Here is a 24,796-nt window from a genome sequence, read left to right as displayed (position 1 = left end):
TTATCAACTGACTAATGTTCACCTGTATGCCACCTGAAATTAGTAAACTACTACACTTCAAGGAGCATTGATTTATACAGTTGCTCATTTAAAATTGAATACCTGAAGCCTAATAAAATTGTGACCATTATTATAAGTCTACACAACTCACTGTGAACAAGCTCAGCTTGCCCCACTGTGCAGTCTGCTGCCATTCTACAGCCCTGCCACCTGAAGCAGTTAGAGCAGAGTGAGAGGCTCTGAAAGGGAAGTGGGGTTCCATCAGGACCCGGAAGGACAGGCAGGACTTGCATCATGGAGATGGCATCCTAAACCAAGACCACAGTGCACACGTGCTTCTCAGCTCTGGCGTCTTCTGCCGAGATGGGTCAGAAGAGACCCAGTGGGGCTCTTAACCCCCATTCCTACCTTCACCAGATCTTTTAACTGTTTTATGTATTAGAGTTCCACTTGAGGTTTTCTTTTCAAAGGGTTTTATTGCTTAAATGATTAAAAACTAGAACATCCAGCGCACAAGGTAGGGGAAGGCTGAACTATGTAGGGCCCAGTACAAGTTGCAGAAGGAAATGAGGGCTCAGGAGCTTCGGGGATGTTTTGAGTAGAAGGAATGATCACAGCTCTCATTTGATTTTCTTTGAGAATATCTTCTACTTTAGATTGAGAGTGAAGACAGCAGAATTAGGGAAATGTTATAACAATAGTCTAGACATGACAAAGATTTTAATTTAATTCAAATATTTATTGGGGGATTACACTATACAGAACCCCAGTAGTTATTGGGAGAATATAAAAAAGAATAGGACTTGATTTCTACCCTCAGGATGCTTATTGGGAGAGTCAGACAGAAAATATTACCTCTGCTGCTGCTGCTCCTAAGTCGCTTCATTCGTGTCTGACTCTGTGTGACCCCATAGTTGGCAGCCCACCAGGCTCCCCCGTCCCCGGGATTCTCCAGGCAAGAACACTGGAGTGGGTTGCCATTTCCTTCTCCAGTGCATGAAAGTGAAAAGTGACTCTTAGCGACCCCATGGACCACAGCCCACCAGGCTCCTCCATCCATGGGATTTTCCAGGCAAGAGTACTGGAGTGAGGTGCCATTGTCTTCTCCTAATATTACCTCTAATTAACTGTAAGTATGGAGTAATACTATTAATTGGCTATCTTTCATTGAACTCTCACTCAGGCAGCTTTGTGACTGCTATACATGGAGTCTCTCATTTAATTCACATTGCATGTTTTGTAAAATAGAATTTGTGTTGTTCCCTTATTTTACAGAAAGAAGAATAGACTTTCAGATTAAGGAACTCTCTCTGGAATTTAGCCCCTAAGTGCTGAAATGGAGCCTTGAGTTTGGTGGCATGACCTAGGGCCCATTCTTGTAACCCTTTGCTTTATTTTCTGACTTGGAAGTAGGGGGAGACATTGGACAAGGAGAATGAAGGGAGAGAAAAGTCAGTGGTGGCAAGGCCTAGAGACTGGGTAGGTGTGTGAGTGATGATGACTTTAGCAGAGGAAGGAATGCTAGGAGGAACGGTAGGTTATTTCTCTTTACAGTGTGTTGAGATTGAGAAATACCCAAAACGGAAGATCTAGCAGGAAGCCTGAAATGCAGTTTTGGAGATGAAGATGTTGGTAATAGTAGTAAGCACTATGGATACTTCCTGAGCAGTTACCAGGTAGCAAGAACCACCCCCAGATACTTTACATCTGTTATCTCACTTAATCCCCTCCTTGCTGCAGATGCTGCAGCTATTAGTACTGTTAGTACAGGCACAGCATAGAAAGCAACTTGCCCCTTTCAGTGAGTGAGATAGCCAGGTTCTGAACCCAGCTGTCTGAAGCCCAGAGCTCCTTCTCTGACGGACTCTGCTACACTGCCTTCTAGGTCACATACCCTCACAGTACTCCTAGTTGAAGCAGATTACACAAGCTCGGCAGCCGTATTTGCAGCAAGCAATCTTATTTATCTCTTTGAATCACAGAGATAACAAACAGTATGAATTCTAGGAGAGGTTAAATTTTTAAAAGAACAGAAAAGTGGTATCCTCACCTGTCAAAAAGCTACATATGTGGAGAATTTGTGTGTGTGCTTATATTCAACATTAACGTGTAGAATTCTCATGGTTATCACATTTGAGCTATATTTTTGGAGTTCATGAGAAAAATAACTTTTGCATTCATGACCTCTACAAATCTTGCCAGCAGTTCTCCACAATAGGTGAGGCCTTTTTTAATATTTTTAAGTGTAGGGTTGTTCACCGCCCAGCCCCCACTCTTTCTAAGTGACCAACCCAAGGTCTCACAGACGATTCAACGGGTTAGAAATATAGACAGGAAACCTGGAATGTATTGAGTTACCAAAGCAGAAACCTTCCATTTCTGCCACAAGTTTCCTGGAACTGCCCCAGACTCAGAGAGCCATGTGAGGAAGTACCCAGGGCCTGGAGGGAGCCTCACGAGTGTGATGCAGGCCACAACCTCCTCCTCTCACGCTCTTCCTTTCAGGGCATGGTGGCTGTGTCCGGCAGTCTGTCCGTGCTTCTGGACTCCATCATCTGTGCGCTTGGCCCCTTGGCGTGTCTGACCACACAACTACCTGAGTTGAACGGCTGTCCCAAACAGGTCTTGGTAAGTTTCCTTGTTTCCTGGGATTTAGGAGGGGCCAGACCCTTGGGAGCCCTATCAGGCCCAGGCTCTTAAAGCTTCCTGGATACTGCACTGCTGTCAGCCGACGGACCGTGACACTGACTGTTGAATGTGCGCTGGACCCTCAGTGAAACCGCAGACGTGCCATTTCCTAAGATTTCTCTCCTCTGGAGAGAAGCAGTGTAGCCCCTAAGGCACTGCACTGCCTGTGTTTCCTATTTGCTCTTCCAGAGATGAAGAGAGTACGAGTCTGCTGCCACTGCTTTACTAGGATTAATGGGAGACGTCAGCAGAAAAGCTCCCCGCATAACAGACAACAGAATACCATCTTCTCTCCCTGTTTTCTCTAACTCCAGACTCCTTTTCTGATCTCTCTCCCCTAAACAAAGAAATATGTCTCAGGGAACTAAGGTAAAGTACTCTTCAACTGAAACTTTTCCCCTTGTTTTGCAGTCAAACACACTAGACAACATTGCTTACATCATGCCTGGACTGTAACAGCAAAGACTCTTGGGACAGAAACCTTATCCTGCCCTGTTGCTGGCTTGTGTGTATGTGACTGTTCCAGATCCCTTCACTGGCCTCTGAGTGTAGGTTTTAAATTTTTATATATATGCACATATATATATATGTAAAATGTAAAATATATACATAGGACTGTAAGTACTTTGCTTTTAATAATTTTATGAAATGGCAAAAGTTTAGCCAAGAGGAAACCTTGGCATGAATATGGGCTTGGAATTCTTTCTTCTGTGGTGGATAAATCTGCCTTAAAAATCAATGTAACTTGGGGGCTGGGGGCTAGTTTTGGATGCCTAGTGCATCGCAGTAAGGTTGGCTAAAATGTGATTTTTTTCCAAACTCAGTTGTACCTCCAGACCCATCACTGACCATTTGCCTTACCTGTCTTACAGTCTGAAATGTAATGGGAAAGATTATGGGAAGACGTCAGTTAACTGAAAATACAAAGCTTTTCAACTTGAAGTGACCTGGGTGGGAGGCGATAACATGGTTCCCACCTGAAAGTTATTGTGATGGCCTAAGTGAGCTTAGTAGAGGGTTCATTCCAATTCCTGCTCTATCGGTGTCCACGTCTCAATACTCATTGTAATCATTGGTACCATTGGCAGCCTCTGGGCCAAGGAGTTTTGTGAGCCCTGGAGTGGGTAAAGCCATCAGTGTCACCAGTTGCACAGTCTGTACTGTGAGCTGATCCAGAGCATTTGGTCTGCAGCACCAAGAGCTGGTATCTTCCATGGGCAGCATCAGCTCAGCTCACAGTTCTCCCTCTTGGTTGTTGGGAAGGTGAGCTTTGCCCAGCCTAATTCCTGGGATCTTCTCTTTGGCTCCCCTGCTGGCCAGATACATGGTGTTTCGCATTCCACACATAAGCGAATTGCAAAAAAAAAAAAAAAAAAGTACTGTGTTCTCATGTAGGTTTATTTATGTGCGAGTATGAATGTGTTTTAATTATGTGTATTTAACTCTTTAAACTCCCTTAGATTTTAATTTATCCTGTAAATTTCTGTATATATAATTTAAAAAACAAGAGCCTCCACCAGCAACAGCATGTGGAAGAGACTAGATTTGTCATTTCTTCCTCTCCTCCTTCCTCTGGCCTCCTCTGCAAACTCCAGATCACCCACACTTTAAGGTATCGTGCCTCAAGACGGAATCATTATGTTGGAATTCTAGTTCTTTACAATTAAATAATGTCAAGAAAGTGAAATAAAAAGGAATGTTACCATTCCCAGCTGCCCTCATTTCCAAAGAACCAGATTTTGCTTCCCAGTTCCAAAGAAAACAGCTGAGCCATTCAGGGTTGTTTTTAAATTTTGTGCGAGTCCACATCAAAACCAAGCTCTGAGGTGACTGCTTGCTTCCCTTGGCCTGGATGGAGCACTGAGGCATCAGAGTCGATCTTTGAGGATAGTGCCCCCAGCTTGCATCCTGTGTAACTCCTTCCATCCTTCCTTCCCATCCATGTGGCCACGGGGCTGTGTTCCTTAAAGGTGTTCTGGCTGCCAAATACCTTTCTCACCTCAGAGCAGCTTTGAGATTGAACTGGGGAAACAGAAGGGAACAGGAACATCTGGGAACCAAAATTACGAAGAGCAGAAATCCTGGTTTGGTTTCGCGTGTCAGTGCTTGTCACACACCTCCTCTCTATCCACGCCAGTTTCCTGTTGGACACAGGGCATCAAGGAAGGGGCCTCGGAGACATGGATTAGTACAGAGAGAAGTCAGTCCCACCACTGTCATCTGTACACATTAACGAAGTCTTGACGAGAGCCTGCTTTTTGTTTGTTTGTTTTTCTTTAAAGTCCAACCCTATTGTATTTGTATTTAAAATTTGTACACATTTGTATAATAATCTGTTCCTTGTGGTATTTGGTACTATTAGAGGAAAAACTTTGGATTCAGATCTTCTTGCAGTTTTTATATCATTGTTTTATTTTGTTTTTTAAATAAATTCTAGCAGTTTGATCCAAATCCCATTACAGTTGTATAAAGAAATAAAATTTTGTACTTATATTATTAAAAATCACATTTTTAATATTTGTAGTCCAGTGTCAGCTATCTTTTTCCTGTGACTAACTAAAGTTCCTATGAAATTTTAAACCTGTCTTTCACATTAAAAAAAAAAAAAGCCCATCTGGAATACAGGTCAAGTTTCTGATCAAAGCTATCTTCCTAACAAACATCTTGCTCTGTTTCTATTAACTTTTACATCGAGGACTTTCATCTTCTCTTTTGCTAACTGCAAAGCCAGTGGCTCTGTAGGTGTAGCTATCTTCACTGACAAATGAAACTGTATGCACATTACATTATTGGCCTAAGTCAAATATCTATCAATCTTGTATAAGAGTCGCATTCAAATTGTGTGCTAAATCATGTGTTTCAGCACTGTTCTGATTTGCTGAGTTACACTGGATTGGATAAATAACTTAATTTTTATAGGTATCTGCAGTCCTGTCTATAAAAGTGTTAATGTCACTTCCCTGTCTCCAAGCCTTGCAGCCAGCCAGCCTGACATGTATGTTTAGTAATACTGTGAACAACTAATATATGAGATTAGACCCTTCACGGTAAAATTTTCAATGCAAACACAAGGTGTTAGTAGTCATAAATAGCAAATAGTCATAAATAGCATAAATAGTCATAAATAGCAAAATATTGGCTGTAAGGCTCACTTCTTACAGAGAGGCAGCAAGAAAGAGATCACCATATTGCTGAATGAAGAGTGTGCTTTGCATATTTTATTGCACTTAATCCTCCCCCAAAGCTTTATCAATATTATCCCCTTTTACAAATGAGACAGGTACAGGAAAGCACTTTCCCTGAGTTTAAACAGCTAAGTAAATGGCAAAGCCAGAATAAGCACACTGGAACAGCAACCCCAAAGCCGAGGCTCTCTTCTACCCCAGTTCAGTTCAGTTCAGTCACTCAGTCGTGTCCGACTCTTTGAGACCCCATGAATCGCAGCACACCAGGCCTCCCTGTCCATCACCAACTCCTGGAGTTCACTCAGACTCACGTCCATTGAGTCAGTGATGCCATCCAGCCATCTCATCCTCTCTCATCCCCTTCTCCTCCTGCCCCCAATCCCTCCCAGCATCAGAGTCTTTTCCAGTGAGTCAACTCTTCGCATGAAGTGGCCAAAGTACTGGAGTTTCAGCTTCAGCATCATTCCCTTCAAAGAAATCCCAGGGCTGATCTCCTTCAGAATGGACAGGTTGGATCTCCTTGCAGTCCAAGGGACTCTCAAGAGTCTTCTCCAACACCACAGTCCAAAAGCATCAATAATTCTACCCCAAGCCACCTTCAAATTTAAATTGTGTATGTAATTCATCAGAATCCTTCACCATTATCTGCAGTCCTGAGCAAACGTGATTGCAGGAAAACTATCAGAACTTTTCATTGTCCAAATGTTCTTTTGTCCTAGCTGGACTTTGCTATAGGGATCTCACTTTTCTTGTCATACTATGGTCTTTAAATTTTGGAAGCAGTGTATCTTAATTTTTTTGTTTAAATGTACTTAAAGGTTATAATCTTAATTTTTTTGTTTAGATGTACTTAAAGGTTATAATCAATTATATTACATTTATGCATTGTCAGTCTTAAGGGACTTCAACATTTTTATCCATAGTAAGGCATTTAATATTGATATTGCTAAAACGCTTAAAAGGAAAAAGACTATTTACCTAAATGAGTTTGTTCCCTGTTAGGAAATAGTTTGAAGACATAGTTTTGTACTGCACTTAATGTTTGCCATTTACGTTACTATTTATTGTATTGACAAAATCTACACACTTCCATTTCTAATTTAATAGCTGTACAACTTTCTGTCTGCATGGAGTTAATATAATTTCACTCCCTGTTTGGGGTTATGTGGGTTGCTTCTGCTTTCTTACCATGAAGGATAAAACTTATGACTGTTCTATTCTCTGTAGTAAAGCCAAGATCTGCCTATAATCACTTCAAACCAGAGTGATGCAAGAGGGCAAGAACTTCCAGTCATCCAACATAGGGATATTAAAGGTTAATGGAAGAATCCAAAGGAAAATCATGCTAAATACATGCCATACTAACAAGCAATATGCTTAAATGAAAAAAAAACATGGAAGGTACCTACCTAACATGAAAATGGTCATAAGTGCACATCCCCCCTTTATAGGCTAAATGCCACTGCTAATTTAAATTTTCAAGTGTTAGTCATCATGCTGGACAACAGTGAGAGAAACAGACATAGCATCCCAGCCTCAAGGAGCATCTAGACTACTGGGGGACTGGGCATATATTAACATGTCTCATGAGCATTATTAAAACACTTCAAAGCACAGGAGTACATGATTTCAATAAAGCTTTTATATCGTACAATAAAGATGTCAGCTAAGAAATCCCAGGGCTGATCTTCAGAATGGACGGGTTGGATCTCCTTGCAGTCCAAGGGACTCTCAAGAGTCTTCTCCAACACCACAGTTCAAAAGCATCAATTCTTCTACCCTATTGACTGCTCAAACAGTTAACATACAGAAGTGATAAAGTTGTAATTCGGGTTTTCTATCATCCTAAATTTGTGAAATTTACTAGCCTTTCGAATTAAAAATTCACAAATACGTTCGATAAATACTAAAGCACCTCGCAGTAGCTCAGACTACCAAAGCAGTGGTTATTTTATCTTTTGGAGTGCATGTCATTAGAAGCAAAAAACTATAACCAATAGATAAGCTATCTAATGAGTAAGTGACACAGCTGAAACATGGCACACGGGAGCATGGAAGAAGACATTGGGATTACAAAGCTGGAGAAAGCCTTTGAGATTCTTAGCTTGGAGTCCACTGGTGTACCTCAGGGACCCCAGAACCACCCTGAGGTACAATTCTATCTTGCCTTTTTTCTTCAGAAACGCTCCAATACTTTGTACAATTTCTCAAAGGATCCTGTGACCTACGAAAATAAAGGTTAGAAGTCCTTGATCTAATTCCAGAATTCAGAGAAAATAGAAGCCTACTGTTTGAATCACACCGTAAGTGAATGGCAGAGATGTGTCCTAGGACCCACTCATAACATTTGTATGCTTTCTGCCACCCTGAGCTCTAGCCCATCACTAGCTACAATTCATTGAGTTGTCTCTCAGTGTCAAGGTCTCGAAAAGCCTTGGCCCTTGCCTCCTATTTGAGGTAAGGGAATCTGGGCTGCAAACATGACGCATTTTGCAGCCAAGACACCTCAGCCTCAAACAGGAAGCGTCCTCTCTGGGTAGGGAGGCAACAGGCCAGAGAGGCTATCAACCCCAGCAGCTCATGTGTAGTCATACTGAGGTCCCGGGGGCTTAGACTAAGAGCTAGAGCTTTGGCCTCGGCTTGCTGGGTACCCTTATATATGTATGTTATGTATGTTAGTCTCTCAGTCGTGCCCGACTCTTTTCGACCCCATGGACTGCAGTCCACAAGGTTCCTCTGTCCATGAGATTTTCCAGGCAAGGATACTGGAGTGGGTTGCCATCTCCTTCTCCAGGGGATCTTCCCAACCCAGGGATCGAACCTAGGTCTCCTGCACTGCAGGCAAATTCTTTAGTGACTGAGCTACAAGGGAAGCCCACCCAAGTCATTCCCCGGGTCTGAGATTGGGTTTTCCAGATGTTAAGAGCTCAAAGACCACGCCCCTAAATCCTTAAGGACGCATGGAGGGCGTGGCTTAGCGAAACCCACCCCCCCTCGTCGCCCTACGTACTGCGTGACGTCCGCCGACGCCAAGTTAACCGCAGTGAGGTCATCGCCCTCCGCCTCAGGGAGCCGACACTCCACGTCCGAGGCGGGGCCTGCGTCTAGGCTCCAGACTGCCTCTGCCCCGCCCCAGCCGCGCCTCCTCGAGGACGGGCCAGCGCATCACGTGACGGGTCCGCGGCGCTGGCGGTTGCTGTCAGCTGATTCCCCGGCTTGGTGGCAGCGGCAGCAGTGGCGATGGACTTTCTCCTGGGGAACCCGTTCAGCTCTCCGGTGGGACAGCGCATCGGTGAGTCTCCGGGGCCCCGCGCAGGCCCAACGCAGCACTCCGCATTCGACCCCGGCCCCCCAGGGTACCTCCAGGTCCCGAGTCACACACCAGAGGGAGGCAGGGAGGGGAGTGAGGCTGGCGTGTCTCTCTCAGACCCGGCCCCGCCCTGCCTCCCGCCTGCTTTGATTGACAAAAGCCACTGTCCACTAGGAAGCTTCGGATTGTGATGGATGCCCACGGAAGCCAATAAATAAAGAGGGGAGGCGGGCCCGGGCGGCCGCGGCTCAGCCAATGTGCAGCTGCTGGGGTCGCGAATCCAGGCAGAAAGTTTTAGGGGTTAAAGGGACTGCGTGGTTTTTGCAGTCCTTTGGTCCCTCGTGGTTTCTGTCGTCGCCTCCCCCGCACGGGTTGCGCCATCTGGGCTCTTGCCATTTCCTTCCTGGCTCGTCTGGAGTTACGAACACGGATACCTGAGAAGGGCTGGAAGTCCATTCTCAAGGACCAGGAGGCTGGGGCTTTGCGGCCTGGCGGGCAGGCGGCTGGGAGCCCTTCCTCCGCCAAGCCGGGGCTAGACGCTAGGGAGCCCACCCGACGAGAAGGCCAGGCCAAATCCTCAGGAACTGCCGGCCGTAGCCGCCTCACCAGCCGGCACCGAATGGACCGCGTGGAGTCGCAGACTCGGAGCTGGAAAGGATCTTCGAAACAACCTGATTTCGGCCTCCCTCATTTCTCAGCAGATGGGAAGGCCAAGCCCTCTGGGCGAGACACAGGCTCACTCAGAGCCCAGGCTCCTGACTCTCTTGGCACCTGTTGAACGGAGGCTTACTAATGGTGCGGTGTTGGCTGTCTGTAGAGAGGATCCCTCCCCAGTGATTAGGGGATAATAATGATCCCTGCCTCCTTGGGGTTGTTGTTTAGGTTAAACTCGTTCATGAGTGTGAAGGATTTAGTGCCTTCCACGTGGCAGATGCTCTGTAAAAGAAGGTGGTAATATTTATTATTGTTACTGAGACACCACTAAGTAAGGGTGCCAAAATCCTGAGAATGGCTAGACAGTTGGTCTCACAGACACTCATTCCTGCCCACCAACTCAGAGAGGACCCACAGGCCATGGCCCGGACACTTCTCCAGAACAGTCTGGTTGTGCTTCCTCGCCTGAATAAATGGAGGGAAGTACTGTGAAAGCCTCTCTCTATCTTTTTGATGATTTTTAGCCTTAAGTCCAGACTGGGAAAACTGGATCTTTTAGACAATACATTCTTTTCGTTCTTGCTGTCTTAGAAGTCAAACCTCACTTAAGTCTGTTAACCCAGCTCTGTGTTGAAATCGCCCCCTGCGGCTGTTTGTGGCTCTTTTGAGGTTTTGTAATCAAATGTATTCACCAGGATGCTGTCAGTAGAGAATTTACACACCAGGAAGCTCCTGGACCTGAGAGGGGCAACTGCTCTCTCAGGACCTTCACGCACCTCCTACACAAACAGACACACACACTGATGAGTCATTGTTTGGGAGCTGAAAAGAGAAGGCAGTTCATCTCTTGTCTGTATTTCTCCAACTGCAGAAACCTCTGCTTTTATCACGTCGAGTTTGAGACTTCCTACACACCGACCCCCCAAAAAAGAAAAAAATTCTGGTTCACAGGCAGCCAAATATGCCTGAGGCTTTCTAGAAAAGCTCTTTGGGACTCCAGGCTTGAGGTAGTCAAACAAAAGAGCTTCTCTTCTTACCCTGATGGGTTACCTGTCTTGGGCAAGAAATATTCAATCCAAAGAGCATGCTACTAAACTCTTGGTCCCTTAGAGCACAGACCATGTTTTACTGCAGGAACAGTCCTTATCCTGGGGCTCTTCTAATCCAGGGCTATCATCAGAATTCCCTGGAAGACTTGTTAAAGCATCAAAGGCTGGGCCCCACCCCCAGAGTTTGTGACTGTAGACCTGAGGTGGCCACCAGATTGAAAACCTCCATTGCAGCCCATCCCCTTCATTCTACACTGGAGACTGAGGCCAAGAGAGGGAAGGTGGAAAATAGGACTCATGCAAGACCCCAGTGATGTGGTCAGAAAGCTGAGATGAACCCCTCTGGGTCCGTGAAATCTGAACCAAAGCTGAAGAGGCTCTAAAAGTCCGATTAAATGAATAATGTCTGCTATTTGAGTTAATACCCTCAGTATTCCTTTTCTTTTCTTCACCCCCGGGGTGTGGGGGAGCAACAGCCCTGATCAGCTGTAATTACTAATGACCTAGTATGAGCTGCTTGCATTTCTATAAACTGCAGGATTGAAATAATCTCTTCTCAAGCCTGCCAACTTCATCCCCCGGTTGAGCATAGAGCCCTGTCCAGTTGGCAGCGCTGAGCACAGTAGGTCGTGATGGTGTAAATCAGAGCTCAGTGTCTCTCAACTCAGAAAGTTTCCAGTCACCCATTCACACCCCTTTCTGCTTGCTGCTCCCTCTGCCTGGAATGCCTGCTGCCAGTGCCTCCTTAAACCTCCAGGCATCATCACCTACTCCAGGGGGCCTTCGCTGACTCCTTCAGATCCAGCCATTGTTTTTGTGCCCTCCCATCACCCTAGCTCCTCAGGCTCACTCCCTGTCTGCCTTTGGGCTCTGCTTCCTGGGTGGAATGGTGGTTATGGCAGCATCCATTTCTCAGAGTGGTTGTGAGAGTGAAGTGAGATGCTCTCTGGAGAGGGCCTTTCACATTGTTAGTTTGCAGAATACATCGTCATCATTTTTATTATTTTCACCAACGTCACACTAATAAAGCACCATGGCATTCTGTTAGTAGTTGTGCGTGTGTTTCCTCTGCTGGACTAGGCTTTGTGAGAGCGGATGCTGAATCTTACTGATCCAGACCCTAGGTACTTAGCATAATGCTGACACATGACTGGAGGGAAGAAAGGAAAGTAACAGTTTGTGAGCAAACACCAGGTTCCATACTTGTATCGCAGTCCTATTGTCAAGCCCAAGTTTGTGTGCTGATGTGCGGTGAGGCCAAACAAACCAAAGCAGGAGTGTGGAGCAGAAAAAAGTGTATTACAAGGGGCAAGGAAGGAGATTGGGCTGTGCATGCTCAAAGACCCAAAAACCCATTGGTTTTCAGGGAGGAATTTCTAAATGCAAAATTAGGAGGAGGCTGGAACTCCAGGGTTTGTAAATTTCTTCTGATTGGTTGGTGGGAGGTAACAAGGTGGGGCTCCAGGAATCTTAGGCATCAGCCTTCTGGTTCCATCCAGTCTGTGGTCTCCATGCTTGTACAGACCTGAAGTCACCATCATCCACCTGGGTGGGGCCCCAGCTCCTATAGTAGAACTCAGAGATGTGTATCAGATTGTCAAGTAAATCCCTCGAGAAGGAACTAGGACTCTTTTTTATTGCTGCGCTATTGTTTCTTGATTGCTTTTCCTTTGTTTCTGGGTTCCCTCCCTCCCCTAATCAGTAACTGAATCTGCCTTTTGGAACTCAGGGAGATTTAGGAGACAGATGACTTTTCCGCAAAAACAAGGAACAGGGGAAGCGGAAAAGCTTTCGTACCCAGAAGGGCCCTGCAGGATACCAGTGGGTTTCAAAGCCCCCTTTTCTTTGATACTCTTCAGTCTTGTGGGGAACAGGTGTGGGACAAGAAAGGGAATAAAGTTTTGAATAAAGAAATTAATATGCAGTTGACAGAGGAACCCAGTTTTAGGGGGAGTCTGTTTCAAGCATACAAGGTTCTGCTGTTTTTTCCAGTCACCAAAGTAAGTCTGAAGGAAGGTGTCACTTCCAAGGTTTCCCAGCTTCCTAGAGTTGGGACCCAGACCCAGGTCTCTGCCTGCAAAACTGAGGTCCTCTCTTGCACCCTCACCACCCTGCCTCTGGCTGGTCAACACCTGTTTGGAATTTGGAGCAACCCAGCCCTCCAGCAGCCACAGTTACTGTTTGACCCACAGACCAGCTTTTCCGCTTGTGGTGCTTGCTGGGCCCCGAATGTTTCCAGGTCACTCGTGCTCAGTCAGTCAGTCTGTTGTGTCCAACTCTTTGTGACCTCGTGGACTGTAGCCCACCAGATTCCTCTGTCCATGAGATTTCCCAGGCAAGAATACTGGAGTGGGGTGCCATTTCCTCCTCCAGATCACTAAAGAGTCCACTGTCAACTAAAGAATATGCACAACCTAAAAGCTGAGGCTTGTGTTTTGTCTGGAGCCCTCACTGAGAACTACAGCCCGGGAGGCAGTCTCTCAGATAGCTCTGAGGGACTGTTACAAAGAGGTCAGGGAGGAGCCAGGAGATATAGGAGTTTTTGCTGGGGGAAGGCGGATGGAGGGAGGGTGGGGGGACACACAGTCAGACATCAAAAGATGACTGCTAATCACAAAAAGCAGACACCACAAATTAATGTTTTAGTGCTTTTCTCTGTGTGGAAAGCTGCAAGAGTCTGGGCTTTTTGAAGTCATTCCTTTGGTTTGCATCTTCACTATCTAGGCCCAGTATACTCTTTTTCTCCATCCTGAACTCTGCTCAAGGTGCACTTCGTTGAAGGGAAGGTGAGCTGTAACCAAAGGCTTGATGGCCACAAGTGCTTTTCTTTACTGAAATGGTGGGTGATGCTTTATCTATCAGGAAAGCTTCCAGTGGGCAACAGCCTGTGGCTGAAAGGACCCCAGATAGTGAGTACTAGCTGGTGTTGACACAGCCCTCTTCTTCCAAGGATTTAAAAACCCATCTCAGGTATTCTCTGAGAACAGCCCTGGCTGGCCGTGTTTTAAAAACCCAGTTTTCCACCTCCAGCTGTCAGCTCACCCAGCACTTTGACTGGAGGCGCAGCTGACCCAGGAGAGTCAGCTGCAAACAGCAGAGACTCTAGATACAGGCAGTGCCTGGGGACCACCCCCTAGTCATGGGGCAGGAGGAAAGCTCAGAGCCTAAGCCTGAGCCCTGGGGTGGATGGGAGAGGTGAAAGGTCAGGGAGAGCCGCTCTTAGCCCTACAAAGGCCAAGCCAGGGGGCTACCAGAAGGGATCATAGGTGGGAGACCACAGGCATTAGCAGGAAGAGAGCCCCACAGGCCCTCAGGGCTGCCCTTTGGGGAGCAATGAGTGGAAACCTAACTGGACATTCAGGTGTGTTTTCAAGGGGACACCAGGCTAGGTGGTGGAAGACCTGGGCCTGGCTCACGTTTGCTCCTGACTGTGTCTCGTTCCTTCTCACCACTTTCTGTTAGGGACCATCACTCTCCCTCATTCACAGAGGACTGAACAACTGAGGGGATGGTGAGGACGGGGTAGGTTGATACTAGAGAGAAGAAAGAAATGGATGGATCCTCGGGGAGGAGTGATGGAACCGATTCCATCACTCCAAGGAGCCCAGTGCCAGCATGGTTCACAGCAGGACTGGGTGAGCTCCCCACCACTGGAGGTATGGAGGGGAGGGAGGCTATAAGCAGGATGTTTCGTGAATGGCAGGGTAGACTAGACCAGGATTTGCGAACTTTTTCTATAAAGGGCCAGAGAGTAAATATTTTCAATTTTGTGGGCCGTATGGCTTCTGCTGTAGTCCCTTGGCCTCTGCCCTCAGAGCACAAAAGCAGACACACAGTGTCAGTGAAGGGACATGGCTGTGTTCCAATCAGACTTCATTTATGGACACTGAAATGGGAATTTCATGTAATTCTCATGTTATGAAATGATCTTTGGAATTTTTTTTTCAACCATTTGAAACTGTAGAGACTATTCTTAGCTTGTGGGCCAGACTCCTTTTGGCACATGAGTTTATAGTTTGCTGACCTCTTGACCAGAGGCAGAATGATTGAGGGCATTGTGCTTCGAAATGGGGTCCCAAAGCATCCCTGTTAGAGATGCTTGAGAATTCTGGACCCCCTGAGTCAGAATCTCTACTACTTCCCACTCTTAGCTATGGGGAGCCCTTGCAACTTGAAGCTCCAATTCCTTGATCTGTAAATGCTGGCACCAGGTTAGAATCCAAAATTTGTGTCTTAAGGATAACAGGGACTAATATCTAGAAAGGACTTTGAGTCAGATGGCCGCACGGGGTGTGTTCCTGAGTCAGACCAGGTGGTCCAAATCCTGGTTTATCCTCGTCTGCTTTGTTACCTGAAGCAAGTTACTTAACCTCTCTGTTCTCCAATTTCCTGTCTTAAAAATAAAAATAATAATAGTAGGGATCAGTCAGGATTGGGAGGGTCAGCCATGTAGGGAGGTTCTCATATGGTCATGTTGTGAAGCACTTGGCCCAGTGCCCACCAGACAGTAATTGTCCATAATTGTCAGCTGTTGTGATTTTCCCCAGGTGTTATCATCATTGCTGGGGCAGAGTCTAAGGTCACCGGGGAGCCAGGGTACCCGCCTAGGGCCCTGGCCCCAGCACAGCCTCTGTCTGGTCTTGGTGTTACTGGGAATGAGCAGTCGCAGGCTGGGTGACAGCCACAGTTGCAGACAGGTCAGGTTTCAGGCTGTGGGGTGGAGCCGGTTTTCACTTGGGAATTAAAGCCTTTGCCTGACCCTACAGATGGAACTGGTGAATAGGTTTTGTTCCCTTCCTGAGCTCAAAGAAATAAGAGTAAAGTCCCAAATTTCCGCCCTTCTGGTTTCAGAAAAAAACAAAAACCCTCAGTCTTCTAATTAGCCTGGGGCCATCACTCCATGAAAGGATTCAGGACAAGTTAACCCTTTACCTCCTTATCACGGAAGTCTCTGCCTAAGCTAGCTCTCTCCAGACTTCTGCCCTTTGGGTCCCACCTTTAGTTTTATTTTCGGTGTTTTCCTTTTATTCACTTACCTTTTTAAAGTTGGTCTTCTCCAATGTAATATATCCTGAAATCATGACTTTGACAAGCTACTCGACATTAAATAGGCAACTCTAAAAATGTCTTTCAGAGAAGGCGATGGCACCCCACTGCAGTACTCTTGCCTGGAAAATCCCATGGACGGAGGAGCCTGGGGGGCTCCAGTCCATGGGGTCGCTAAGAGTCGGACACGACTGAGTGACCTCACTTTCACTTTTCACTTTCATGCATTGCAGAAGGAAATGGCAACCCACTCCAGTGTTCTTGCCTGGAGAATCCCAGGGACGGAGGAGCCTGGTGGGCTGCCGTCTGTTGGGTTGCACAGAGTCGGACACGACTGAAGCGACTTAGCAGCAGCAGCAGCAAAAATGTCTTTATGTTTGCTCATGAGCCCACCTGATCCCAGGTTTGCTTGTGATCCCAGATGGCACATTTCAGCCACTTGGACGTAAGTAGTCTGAATAGGCTCAGAACATAGACCCTGCATCAGAAGATTTGGGTTCAAGTACCGGCTCCTCCCCTCTCCAGCCATGTCCCCAGGCAAGTGACAGAACCTCCAAGGGGATTGTGCCTCCACGGACAAGGAAGACTTGAGAACTGGTAGAGACCCCAGAGTGCCATGAGGAGCCAAGCAGCTCTGCAGGACCCATGGGAGGAATTGGGCTTTACACCTGTGGGGAAAGCAGAGAAGGGAAGGAGGGAATCGGGAGGGAGGAGCCAGCCAGGTCACAGAGATTGAGACCGGGAGAACTGAAGGACAGGCAGAGATGTCCTCTGTCCACCTGGAACTTGAATGCACTGATGCAGGATAAACCCTGGGTTGGTTGCCTTCGTGTGTCGATTTTGGCCAGGCCATGGTACCCAGATATTTGTTGTTGTTGTTTAGTCACTGAGTTGTGTCAACTCTTTTGCAACCCCATGGACTGTAGCCCACTAGGCTCCTCTGTTCAGGTGATTCTGCAAGTAAGAATACTGGAGTGGGTTGCCATGCCCTCTTCCAGGGGATCTTCCCGACCCAGGGATCAAACCTGCATCTCCTGCACCGGCTGAGCCACCAGGAAAGCCCACACAGATATTTGGCCAAACATTAATCTAGATGTTTCTGTGAAAGTATTTTTTTAGATGAAATTAACATTTAAGTCCATCTTTGAGAAGAGCAGATGACCCTCTATAATGTGGGTGGGGCTCATCTGACCAGTTGCATAGAAGAAAGACTGGCCTCCCCAGAAGATGGGATGCTGCCAGCAGATGACCTCTGTACTTGAACTGCATCTGTCTCCTGCTAGTCTGTCCTACAGATTTTGAAAGGATCAATGCTGTAAAGAGCAAAATTGCATAGGAACCTGGAATGTTAGGTCCATGAATCAAGGCAAATTGGAAGTGGTCAAACAGGAGATGACAAGAGTGAACATCGACATTCTAGGAATCACCGAACCAAGATGGACTGGAATGGATGAAGCAGAGACATTACTTTGCCAACAAAGGTCCGTCTAGTCAAGGCTATGGTGTTTCCAGTAGTCATGTATGGATGTGAGAGTTGGACTATAAAGAAAGCTGAGCGCCGAAAAATTGATCCTTTTGAACTGTGGTGTTGGAGAAGACTCTTGAGAGTCCCTTGGACTGCAAGGAGATCCAACCAGTCCATCCTAAAGGAGACCAGTCCTGGGTGTTCATTGGAGGGACTGATGTTAAAGCTGAAACTCCAGTACTTGGCCACCTGATGCGAAGAGCTGAGTCATTTGAAAAGACCCTGATGCTGGGAAAGATTGAGGTCAGGAGGAGAAGGGGACAACAGAGGATGAGATGGTTGGATGGCATCACCGACTCGATGGACATGGGTTTGGGTGGACTCCAGGAGTTGGTGATGGACAGGGAGGCCTGGCGTGCTGCGGTTCATGGGGTCGCAAAGAGTCAGACACGACTGAACTGATACTGAAGCCTCCACAATAGCACAAGCAATCCCTTAAATCTCTCTAGAGACAGATAGGTACATAAATACATACATGCCTACATACATCAGTAACATCTTTTGCATTCATGAGTTGGGGGAAGAAAAAAAGAATGTCATATATGCCTTGGCCAGCCCCTTCAAACCTCTGTTTTCACAGTTTTGCTCCTTCTGACCTGGATAGTTTTTCAAAAGCCCTCTTTCAGCAAACTGGAATTTTCTTCAGTTTAGGTACTATAGTTAGCTGTATCAACTTTAAAATTGTGGGTTGCCAAAGTTACGCCTTCTGTGAGGTATTTTCGTGTTCCTCTTGTGGCCTGTGGTTACAAAATGTCAGGGGAGAGGTAGCCAGGGTTTTGGGGAAGGATGGCTCAGCAACTTAGGAGAATAATAGAACTTTCCATGTTGAATCTGCAAAGGGCTATTCACTGGAGAGTGGGCTTCAGGACAGTTTGCTGGCTGGGGGAAAAACAGAATGGTTTCTGCATGTATGTGATTTAAAAAGCTATTTTGGGGGGATGCTTGAAATTTTCAAGCAATGATTTGGGGATTGATATTTCCAGTTGGTAACGTTTGTTTGGGGGCTGGCTGTTGTGCTGTTTGGGACGTGGAGCACATGAAGTACCTTCTCTCATTTCCTCCTCAAATAACCCTGAGGGTTGGTGCTTTAGTTATTCTTTCCCCTATTCTGCAGGAAGGGAACTCGGCACGGGGAGGTTAAGGAATTCACTCAGGTCACCTGTCAGCGAGTGCTCCCGTCAGGACTTGAACTGAGGTTTGTCTGTGTCCAGATCCCACTCTCCTAACTTTCCCACCTCATTGCTTCCCCTTAGAATTGACAGGGACCCGGCGGGTTTCCTTTACAGTGGAAGTGTATGGGTCCAGAATCCGTGTACTTTGAGTTTGTCCATACTTCTCCTTTCTGCATTTCTGCACCCGCCCACCCCCAGCCTCTAGCGTATTGGTGTCCTCCTCCTGCTGGGCTGCGTGTGACAGCACGGCTAGCCCTGCCAACACTGCCTTTGTCACCAGCGGGGGAAACCTTCCCTGGGAGCCGCCAGAAAGTTCCAGGAAGCTCAGAGGCCAGCACTGGGTCACAGGGCCTCTTCTGACTGCAAGGGAGATTGGAACACCTAAATAGAGGACACCAGTGGAGAGTGTCTTTCACAGCAACAGACTCTGTAGGGGTCAGGTCCATACAGCGGAGTGAGTAAACATCTCATGTAGCCCAGGGTAAGTTAACACAGATACCGCCTCCCATGTGGACAGGTGCGTGAGTTCCCACACTGCGTTTCCAGGAGGACCGCACAGCTGGCCAGTGTCCCAAGGGGGTGATGGCTGGAGGTCACATCCAGAGTGGAGTGGTCACAGGAACTGAGGGTGTAGCACGGAGGTCAGATTAAAGGGGATGTGGTACTTTTTAGGGCTTCCCAGGTGGCACTAGTGGTAAAGAACCTACCTGTCAAGGCAGGAGACATAAGAGACACAGGCTCGATCCCTGGGTCAGGAAGATCCCCTGGAGGAGGGCATGGCAGCCCACTCCAGCATCCTTGCCTGGAGAGTCCCATGGACAGAGGAGTCTGGCGGCCTACAGTCCATGGGGTCACAGAGAGTCTGACACGACTGAGCTGACTGAGCACTCACGCAAGGTAGTTTCTAAAAATATTCGTAGGACTGGGACTTCCTGGCAGTCCATTGGTCAAGACTCCACACTTCCAATGCAGCGGGCAGAGAGAACTAAGATCCTACATGCCACGTGGCATGGGCAAAAGAGTTAAAAAAAAAATTAAAAGTTCATAGGACTGCCAAGTGGAAGGAAGATTAGGATTTCTACACAGCTGCTACTGAAGGGACTACGAGGGCCAAGGGTGGGAGCAGTTCATTTAAACTGAAGTGCTCTAAGGGCTTATTGTCCCGGTGAATATGGCCTCATCCTTCATTCAGTCATTCAGCAAACACGTCCTGCAGGTTTTTCACAGGCCTGGTCATCCGGTCTGGTATAGAGAATTCCATGACTCACAATCTCCAGCCTGGAGCTCACAGCCTAATGAAAGAGACGGAGAAACAAAGCAGCAAATACTGCAAAGTTACCGTAACACTAAACAGAGCTTGTAGTTTTGTCTGTGCAGAGTCCCGTTGGCCCAGCATGGAGGGCAAGGCCCTCTGGGGATCCAGGCAGGCCCCATAGGAAGCAGGGCCCAGGCAGAAGCCCCGGGCAGTGGGAGGAGGAAGTGGGGAGAAGACCAGTCTCCACACCACATCCCACCACCAAGCTTTGCGGTACCCTGGCTGCAAGTGACAGATAGATACCCAGCCAACACAGCCGAGCTGGCCCCACATGCTGGGCTTACTTGGCAAGAAGTCAGAAGGTAGGAGGTTTCAGGGTTGGTCTGACAGCCCAGAGATGTCTTTCAACACCCAGACTCTTGGTCCTGGATGTGTCGGCTTTGTCTCCTGAGTGTGTCCCCTTCTCAGCCTGAGCTCCAGGCACTGTGCTCCCGTGCTGGCTCCCAGAAGTGAAGGAAGGAATGAGCGAGACAAAACTCTCCCCTCCCCAGTGCAGCCCCGCAGACACCCCATGCGCCCCAGGGATCAGGACTAGGTGGCTTGCCCACTCCTGGCCTGGGCACTGCCAATGGGTAGCGGGGTTGTTGTTTTGGGTGGGGACAGGGAGGAAGTGCTAAGGGGCAGGCTAGGGGTGTCCATGCCTGATTCCTTCTGTCCTGCTCTGAGGACTGGTCTTCCAGGCTGTTGGCATCACTGCCCTTCTCCTCTGGCTGCCTTGCTCCCTCCAGGACCCTCAGCCCACCTCCAGCTCCTGGATCTTTCCTGGTCTCAGAACAGCCTTTTCTCCCTCCTTTGGGCCCTTCAGACTGATCCTCAAGCCCCTTGTCGCTCCTCTTCTCCTCTTCACCCCTGAGGTTTCATCTTGGAGTCTTTCATTCAGCCCATGCTCTTCCTCTCCCAGGAACGTCCCTCCTCCTCTCCTCCAGCCCAGCAGTTCATGCCTTGTGCTCAGCCCAGAAGGTACCTCCTCCCTGGAACCTTCCCGGTTCTTCCCGCAGGTGCTGACCCCTCCCTGCGGCTCCCCAGTGCCCTGGACTGACCTCAGTCACATCACTTGTCTTTTTCCTCTAAACACATCTCTCCAGCTGTTTTCACTGACTGCTGTTGGGCCTCCCCAAGGGCAGGGATTCTGTTCATCTTTGCCCCTCTGGCACCTGGTGCAGGGCTGGATGAACAGGAGCCGCTCAGAATGTGTCGTGGGAGGGAGAAGAGAAGGGCAGGAAGAGGGCACCTGGGAGGCAGTGGGGAGGTGGGCAGAGGGGGCAAAGGGGCGCTGGGCCAGCGATGGAGGCAGACGTGGGTGGGGAGAGGGGCAGGGAGCAGAGGGAGGGGTGGGTACTACTTACAGGGAATTCCAAACAGCATATCATTTCACTCATAAATATTTCTGTGTCTTTTAAGGATATGGAAGAGGAATTGTAGTCAGAAACAAATGAGCCATAGTCACAGTACCATTACACATCTTTAAAAAAGTTATGCTGATGTGTTTTTTAAACCCTGAAAACAGTGAAGACTAGAAGGGAAATCTCAAGGGTTCACCATGCCTCCTTTGAGCGATATGAGTAGGTGGCCGTGAACACTGGAAAGGTGACAGTTCCTGAAGATCAGGTGGCCTGTGGGCACCCTCACAGGGCAGCTGGTCATAGGAGGAGGATCTGGAAAGAGAGCCCGTGGGAGCTCTGGGTCGAGCTGACGCCTCATGTCACTGCTTGCTTGATCATGCTCAGCTACTTCACCTTCTATCCCAGGTCGGTGAGCCCTGCCCCAGGCCTGGTCACTCGCCCTTTAAGACACTTCATTACTGTTTGCAAACCGTATTTCATTGAATCTAGAAAGAAAAATCTACCAACTGAGTTCTGACAGGTCGTTATTTGTAAGCCACATCCCAGCAGCAGAGGGGCTCAAGAGTGGACAAGGGAGCTTAGGTCAGTGAAGCACGAGGAATCTTCCCTGGGAAGAGTAGGGACGGGTACTCAGCAGCGAGGTGGCCTGGAGCCTCGGTTGGTCCTTCCACAAACTTTGGCTGAACCACTACTCTCTGTCCCACCAGAGGGTGGGCCTGGAGGGACAGAGATGTCTCCAGAGCTCGGCATCCAGCCAAGGCAGGCGGGAGCAGAGCAGAGGGGGAGCGCACAGGTCCAGACCCCCCTAGACTGGCTCTGCATCCCCACCGTCCACTTCCAAGTGTGGGTGTGAGCTGTCCCCACACATGGTGTGGGCTGTAGGGTGGTGACAGGAGAGGAGGGTCCCAGGCTGACGGGCAGGGAAGGCCGGTCATCTGGTTGCTGTTGTCCACAGTGCCAGTGCCGAGGGGCATGATGAGCCTGGCGCGGTTCACCTGGCTGGAGGCACACTGCGGGGCTAACACTGGGTTAGGGCCTTACAGGTCTTCCCGTTGGCACATCTGAATTGCGCACTCCTGTGCTTGTCTCAGCACCTGCTCTTTTCTGTCCAGGCGTTTTCCCTTCTGTGATGCCACTGTGGCTGCCCACCAGGCTGCAGACTTCTTGAAGGCAGGACCTGGCCAGCTCTGCTCACCAGTGTCTCCCGGGGCCCGGATGGCACGTGTTCAGTATGTCTGAGAGGCACGCAACCTAGTAGCTAAGAAACTCTTGGGGTTCAAACCCCTGCTCTGCAACACGCACGCTGCATGACCATGGGCAAGCCACTGGCTTCTCTGCTCCTCAGTGTCTCCACCCTCTGCCTTAGGGGCTGTGGTGAGTGCAGTGGGGCTGACGAGAAGTGCAGGGCCGGGGCTTGGTTGTGCTGAGAAGCTGACAAGTGTTGGTGGTGAGGGGTGAGTTCTCACCATCTCCTGTGACCTGGTACCTGCCTGGAGGGGAGCCAGGTACCCCAAGCAGAAGCCTTGATGCGTGAAAGAACAAGGGCAGCTGAGGGAGGGAGGAAGACCACAGCGGATCGTGGCCAAGCTCGGCCTCAGATGTCCCTCTCAGCCCCTGAGGAGATCTGGTTTTCAACCCTCAGGCAGTGGGCTATCATGGAAAATATTTAGACAGAGAAGAGCACTGGTTGGATTTATGTTGGGAGAGGAGAGTGTGAAGGTGATGTTACAGGGCTGGGTGGGAGACAGGCCCGGCACCAGAGCTGCGACCGTAATGGTGTAGGTGGGCGCCTCTGAGACACGTTGAGCAGCTGGGTCCCTGGGGACCTGGTGACGGAACGTGCAGGGTGGTCGGGAGGCGGCTCTAGGCTGCTGCCCTCGCGCTGACCTGGCAGGAGGCGGTCAGGGGGACGGGCACCCACAATGGTGACCCACAGGTCCCCTGAGGCCCACAGAAATGGCCCCCTATGAAGCAGGGCTTCCCCCATGGCGGAGAGGGTGGGCTCTCCAGAAACTCAGGGTGCCCCCGGGCCAAGCAGGCTGGCTCCAGGGGCCTGCAGCTGGAGACCGCGGTGGCCGCCATCTGCTGCTCCCATCCCAGGCCATGGTCATGGGGCTCAGCAGTGACCTGCCGCTGCTCTTCAGCTGATGCACTGCACATTGTCAGGCCGAAAAGTCCCGTCGCCTGTAGGGGTGGCTGTCTTCTCCCAGCTTCACAGATGAGGAAACCAAGACTCTGAGGCTCAGACCCTTGCCCGGAGTCTCTTGAGTTCAGAGGTAAGGCCAGGCTTGTCCCCTCCAAAGCTGTGCCACCACTCTGGCTGTACCGGCATCGGCCCCACACAGAGAGGACAGACTGCTGAGCAGACAGACAGACGCCCCAAGATCCCAACCTCCACCTGCCCGCCCGGATGATAGCAGGTGATTCACAGGGCCCGGCTTCCTCGGGAGCTGGGGGACAAAGGTACGATCGCCCCAGGGCCTCCAGAGATCACAGCCAACAGCAGAGAGCTCGAGAAGTCAGCTGTCATTCTTTTGGAACTAGTAACCATTGTCAGTGTTTTTATTCCGCCTTCTTAAAATAGCCAGCTGAGTTACTTCTGCGGTTAAAACCAAAAACAAAACACACATCCCCAGATTCCTGTGGGTTTAAATTTCTGCCCTTAATAGAGCATACCCCCTTGGACCTTTTTGCACCATTTTTTGTTTTCTTTTTTTTCTTCTATCTTTTTCTTTTTTTTAAATCATCTGGTCAAGCTGCTCAGCTTATGGGATCTTAGCTCCCTAACCAGGAATAGAACCCGCAACCCCTGCATTGGCAGCACAGAGTCTTAACCACAGGACCACCCCACCAGGGAAGTCTCTGGACATCTTTATTGAGGAAGTCCTAGAACTGTCCCAGCCCAGGTGTCTGGGCGCACCTCCCTTCTGCTGGAATTGCTCAAATGTCTCTTGTCTCCCTTCTGCCTCTTCCTCACCTCTTACCTGCTCAGACTGACTGCAGCATCCACTTTACCCCAAAACCCTTACAAAAAGCTCCACCCTCCAAGTGGCTCCGCCCACGGCTGGCACTCAGAAACTAAAGAGCTTGGCCCTGTGCTCAGGTTGGCGTCAGACTCACGCTCCTGGGGTCCCACTGCACCCACCCTGATTCCTCAGGATGGCTTTCTCTCTCTCATAAATGTCCCATCTGCCCCCTCAACAGCCACTTGTCTTTCCAAAATGATCATAATCCCTTCTGAAACCCAGGAGGAGGGAGGTGCCGTGGTTTTCAGCAGTCCCTGGGGGAGGTCATAGGGAGGAACCACCGAGGGCTGCTGGTGGAGCCAGGGTCCAGAAGGAGGGGGCAGATGGCCTGAGTGGTCTGGGTGCATCCTTCTGGAAAAGCAGAGTGCCTGACGCCCAATGAGAGATAAGGGCAGAGGCAGCCATAACCACCCTCCCTCACCACCATGTGACCTCTCCATGCCTCAGCTTCCCCATTAGTTAGACAAGGGCAGTAGTGACACC

General features: G+C 48.8%; 2 protein-coding genes across 11 annotated transcripts in view; both read left to right on the top strand.

Moving 5' to 3' along the window:
• The window catches only part of HMGXB4 (HMG-box containing 4), a 34,020-nt gene extending 28,809 nt beyond the window's left edge, over positions 1-5,211 (top strand). For 6 of the 7 annotated variants that reach the window (XM_040234766.1, XM_040234768.1, XM_040234770.1 and 3 more), the window contains 2 exons: positions 2,506-2,628; positions 3,100-5,179. In XM_040234766.1, coding sequence (XP_040090700.1) covers positions 2,506-2,628; positions 3,100-3,144 — 168 coding nt within the window. In that variant the 3' untranslated portion in view covers positions 3,145-5,179. Of the gene's footprint in view, positions 1-2,505; positions 2,629-3,099 lie in introns of all 7 variants that reach the window. The other variant, XM_040234765.1, reaches the window with a different exon arrangement.
• Positions 5,212-5,822: 611 nt separating this feature from the next.
• The window catches only part of TOM1 (target of myb1 membrane trafficking protein), a 43,320-nt gene continuing 24,346 nt past the window's right edge, over positions 5,823-24,796 (top strand). For 2 of the 4 annotated variants that reach the window (XM_040234774.1, XM_040234773.1), the window contains exon 1: positions 5,824-9,165. In XM_040234774.1, coding sequence (XP_040090708.1) covers positions 9,114-9,165 — 52 coding nt within the window. In that variant the 5' untranslated portion in view covers positions 5,824-9,113. Of the gene's footprint in view, positions 9,166-24,796 lie in introns of all 4 variants that reach the window. The other 2 variants (XM_040234776.1, XM_040234775.1) reach the window with 2 other exon arrangements.

Source organism: Oryx dammah, unplaced genomic scaffold, assembly GCF_014754425.2.
Source record: "Oryx dammah isolate SB20612 unplaced genomic scaffold, SCBI_Odam_1.1 HiC_scaffold_29, whole genome shotgun sequence".
NCBI lineage: Eukaryota > Metazoa > Chordata > Mammalia > Artiodactyla > Bovidae > Oryx > Oryx dammah.
The sequence above is the reverse complement of the archived record's forward strand: the minus strand, read 5'-3'. Positions and strand labels throughout refer to the sequence as shown.